At 42.2% G+C, this 5,137-nt stretch overlaps 1 protein-coding gene across 1 annotated transcript; it reads right to left on the bottom strand.

Moving 5' to 3' along the window:
- Nucleotides 1–1,131: 1,131 nt before the first annotated feature.
- LOC137636883 (uncharacterized) lies at nucleotides 1,132–3,723 on the bottom strand. Its single transcript, XM_068369238.1, has 2 exons — nucleotides 3,560–3,723; nucleotides 1,132–2,407 (listed from the first exon to the last, which is right to left on the bottom strand). The coding sequence occupies exons 1-2, from the start codon at nucleotides 3,721–3,723 to the stop codon at nucleotides 1,132–1,134; spliced, it is 1,440 nt and encodes a 479-aa protein (XP_068225339.1).
- Between the last annotated feature and the right edge of the window lie 1,414 nt (nucleotides 3,724–5,137).

Consider the following 5,137-nt stretch of genomic DNA (forward strand, 5'->3'; position numbering starts at 1 on the left):
TTCCTCCCCATACTAAACACCGTTTTCTGTCGTTCACGTTCTGTACCATTTTCTTCTACCAGGTTTCAAGAATCTGAAACATACAAGGGTGTTGTCCTTTTCATGTTCAAATTTATGCAGCTTTTGTTCAATTTTACTTTATAATTTATTATCTTTAAGGTAAAACCAAGAAAAATGTCTAAATCACCAGAAGTAAAGAAAAGGCGACGCATGATCACTTTACTAAATACTGCAAGAAAATCAAACAAATGAATATGTCTTATGACTACTCACTGGTAAATGAATTAAATTTACGTTAGTATATTAATATTCCATAAAAAAAAAATATGCAAAAATAGTGTTGATTAAATGAGGATCAGTCGTCGGGTATTGCTCTCAAAGCAAATTGGCTCTCAATATAAATCTTATTAGTTTAATTTAATTTTAGAAGGGATTGAATATTATAGTGTCACTTTTGAAACCTCGAATAGCCTAGTGTTTTTAGTTTGCGTTGTATAATCTCATTAATTTTTTCTCCAGCAGTTAATAATAATAATAATAATAATAATAATAATAATAATAATAATAATAATTGACGCCTTTGTGTAATTAAAACGTTTCCGTTAATATATGAGAATTATGTGGGGGGGGGGGGAGGTGTGGCCTACACACCAGGTTTAATCTCCTCCCTTTTAATAGTAATGTAGGTATTACTCAGAACTTTGCAGTGTCCCCTCGACTACTAGGAGGAAAGATGGGTATACTCTTAATGGCTTGTACAGCGGTAATGCGTTCGCCTAGTATTCCCATGGCAGCATATCGATCCCAACCTATGGGTATACACTTAATGGATAGTCCAGAGGTAATGCATTCGCCTAGTATTCACATATCAGCAGTTCGATCCCAGCTTGGTACTGCGAGTTGAAGCTGTTTAATGGGAAGGCCATTGCTGTGTTTGGGCACCACAGTTGGGGTTTGGGTCTTTCCCGGCTGACGGTCTGGTGAGCATCTATTATGATACAGAAACTCTAACCAGAAATCTTTACATTTACTTCTTAAGCTTCTATATTACCTCCGTTCATGCCTCATTTGTGCAGTCCAGTCTTTCATGACTTTTAGTTCATAGTGCAACTGTCTGGTTTCCCACTAGTTTCATTTCAGCCCTGAATGGCTTCCCTGGGCCCAGCACTTGACCGTCTTCAGGTTTCTCACCTGTTGCACCTCAGTCATGAATGGCATCCCCGGGCCCAGCGCTAGAACGTGTTCTGGTTTCCCACCTTTTGTGTCGCATCCCTGAATGACTTCCCCGGGCCTAGCTCTTGACCGTGTTCTGGTTTCCCACCTGTTGTGTCGCATCCCTGAATGACTTCCCCGGGTCCAGCTCTTGACCGTGTTCTGGTTTCCCACCTGTTGTGTCGCATCCCTGAATGACTTCCCCGGGCCCAGCTCTTGACCGTGTTCTGGTTTCCCACCTGCTGTGTCGCATCCCTGAATGACTTCCCCGGGCCCAGCTCTTGACCGTGTTCTGGTTTCCCACCTGCTGTGTCGCATCCCTGAATGACTTCCCCGGGCCCAGCTCTTGACCGTGTTCTGGTTTCCCACCTGCTGTGTCGCATCCCTGAATGACTTCCCCGGGCCCAGCTCTTGACCGTGTTCTGGTTTCCCACCTGCTGTGTCGCATCCCTGAATGACTTCCCCGGGCCCAGCTCTTGACCGTGTTCTGGTTTCCCACCTGCTGTGTCGCATCCCTGAATGACTTCCCCGGGCCCAGCTCTTGACCGTGTTCTGGTTTCCCACCTGCTGTGTCGCATCCCTGAATGACTTCCCCGGGCCCAGCGCTAGAACGTGTTCTGGTTTCCCACCTGCTGTGTCGCATCCCTGAATGACTTCCCCGGGCCCAGCTCTTGACCGTGTTCTGGTTTCCCACCTGCTGTGTCGCATCCCTGAATGACTTCCCCGGGCCCAGCTCTTGACCGTGTTCTGGTTTCCCACCTGCTGTGTCGCATCCCTGAATGACTTCCCCGGGCCCAGCTCTTGACCGTGTTCTGGTTTCCCACCTGCTGTGTCGCATCCCTGAATGACTTCCCCGGGCCCAGCTCTTGACCGTGTTCTGGTTTCCCACCTGCTGTGTCGCATCCCTGAATGACTTCCCCGGGCCCAGCTCTTGACCGTGTTCTGGTTTCCCACCTGCTGTGTCGCATCCCTGAATGACTTCCCCGGGCCCAGCTCTTGACCGTGTTCTGGTTTCCCACCTGCTGTGTCGCATCCCTGAATGACTTCCCCGGGCCCAGCGCTAGAACGTGTTCTGGTTTCCCACCTTTTGTGTCGCATCCCTGAATGACTTCCCCGGGCCCAGCTCTTGACCGTGTTCTGGTTTCCCACCTGTTGCACCCCAGCCCAGAATGGCTCTCCAGGTCCCAGCACTAGACTGTATATAAATCAAATTTGTGTGCTGTCGCATAGAAAAATATCGTAATTTTTCAAAGTATTCCTATAAACGTTGGTTCGTCTGATCGAAAGTAAAGAAATGGAATAATACAGGGACTGAGCAGTGTGATATATTGAGACCTTCAAGAGGATAGCTGGTTTTCCCGGTAGAAATTTAACTCGTTGAAGGTAAAGATAACTACACATGATATCTTCGATAATGGTCGAAATCATTAAAAACGTGTCGGGTGAAACACAAAACCACAACCTTGAGTAATTATATCTTAAAGATGATAGACTCCGAAGGTCTTAGACTCGAGATGCCACTGACATTATAAATACTTGGATCTTGAACCTAATTGCAATGTCTGGTAATATTAGATTTTTTATCCAATTTGTAAGATATAGGAATCTTTGATTAAAATTAGCACTTTGTATTAGATTTAACACATGGTATTTGTTAGATAATGAACATCGTCAAGGCAAATGTTCAATGATTAACGATGCTAGGTTGTGTTTAAAGGTTTAAAGGCCGCTTATGAATGACAGAGGCAAGGGACAGTGACATTGCCCTTCAAGCAAGATAATGCCCTAGAGACTGACCATATTACATATGATCAGCGCTCAGGCCACCTCTCCACCCAAGCTAGGATCAAGGAGGGCCAGGTTATGGCTGCTGATAACTCAGCAGATAGACCTGCTTCCCCAAGCCCCCCATCCATAGCTCACAAGGAGGGTGAGGATGCAGTGACTATAGGAACTAACGAGTTTTAGCGAGATTTGAATGCCATTCTGGCAATCACCAGGCAAGGACGCTACCACTTGTAATCCTCGTAAAATAACAATAGTAACGAATATTTCTATTATCGATGAGATAATAGTAATGAAAATATGTATATATTTTTTTTAATTTTTAACTTTTTAGATACCATATCCTCCTCAACAAACTCAAGTGCTGTGGTGTAGAACCTCATTAGGGAATATGACATGCATGGGCATAGCTAGAGGGACCCCCTCTCTTGTAGGGCACCCCTCCCTAGGAGGACCCCTCTCTTGGAGGACCCCCTCTCTTGTAGGGCACCCCTCCCTTGGAGGACCACCTTCCCTTGGAGGATCCCCTCTCTAGTAGGGCCCCCCTCCCTTGGAGGACCACCTTCCTTTGGAGGACCACCCTCCCTGGAGGCCACTCCTCTCTTGGAGGGCCCCGTCTCTTGGAGAACCCTGCTTTTGGAGGGTCCCCTCTCTTGTAGGGCTCCCTCTCTTGGAAGGCATTCCTCCCTTGGAGGGCATTCCTCCCTTGGAGGGCACTTCTCTCATGGAGGACCCCCTCTCTTGAGAGCACCTCTCTCTTGTAGGGCACCTCTCTCTTGTAGGGCACCCCTCCCTTGGAGAACCACCCTCCCTTGGAGGACTACAGCACTCCTCTCTTGAAGGACCTCGTCTATTGGAAAACTCTTCTCTTGGAAGACCCCCTCTTTTTTTTTTTTTTTTTTTTTTTTTCGATGTCGGCTACCTTCCCAAAATTGGGGGAAATACCTTGGTAGATATTATTATTATTATTATTATTATTATTATTATTATTATTGTTATTATTATTATTATTATTATTATCATTATTATTAGTCATGCTTGTGTATCCAACTGAAATTACTCAAAAGGTAATTTCACTAGATGGAATACCTGAACATTATCCTTAAGAGCTAAGGATGGATGGAAGGCCTAACTATTTACATCTTCCTACTGAATTATCAGCTGCCATTTCCTGGCCCTCCCTGGTCCTATGTGGCTAGGGTCTTGAGTGGTCATCATATGTATATATGGTCGGTCTCTATGACATTGTCGTGTTTGCCCCCTGCTTCTGTTATTCATGAATAACCTTAATAATAACAATAATGATAATAATAATAATAATAATAATGATAATAATGATAATAATAATAATAATAATAATAATAATAATAATAATAATAATATTATTATTATTATTATTATTATTATTATTATTATTATTATTATTATTACTAGCCAAGCTACAACCCTAGTTGGAAAAGCAAGATGCTATAAGCCCAAAGGCTCCAACGGGGAAAAATAGCCCAGTGAGGAAATTAAATAAGGAAATAAATAAATGATGAGAACAAATGAACAATAGATCATTCTACAAACAGCAACAACGTCAAAACAGATATGTCATATATAAACTATAAAAAGACTTACGTCAGTCTGTTCAATATAAAAACATTTGCTGCAACTTTGAACTTTTGAAGTTAAACTGATTCAACTATATACCTTTAAATATTTCAACGTTTCATAGAATAGAAAAAAATAAAAAAAATATATATTTTTTTCTTTGTTTCCAACTCGTTCTCGGTTAGTAGGTCACCTACATAAGGTAAAGAATCCATATAATGAATTAACCCCTCATGCCCCTATTTAATTAAGGTTCTCTCAGGCATCTAATTAAATCCTCGGAAGCAGAAGGACTCGGAAAACATTCTCGACGATGAATCTTATTTTTACTTCACCCTTTGGAAATTTTTTTTTTTTTTTTTTTTTCTTTTGTCAGTTTTCTGAATGGTTTTATTGATTTGATATTATTAGAATATATTTCACTGGGGGGGGGGGAATTTAATCTATTATTGCACTAATACCATAGAATTTCCATTTTAGATATTATCAAAGGTTATTTTTAATTCATTTTAAATGTTACTAAAGGTTATTTTTTTTGTTGATT

Source organism: Palaemon carinicauda, unplaced genomic scaffold (assembly GCF_036898095.1).
Source record: "Palaemon carinicauda isolate YSFRI2023 unplaced genomic scaffold, ASM3689809v2 scaffold427, whole genome shotgun sequence".
NCBI classification, from domain to species: Eukaryota; Metazoa; Arthropoda; class Malacostraca; order Decapoda; family Palaemonidae; genus Palaemon; species Palaemon carinicauda.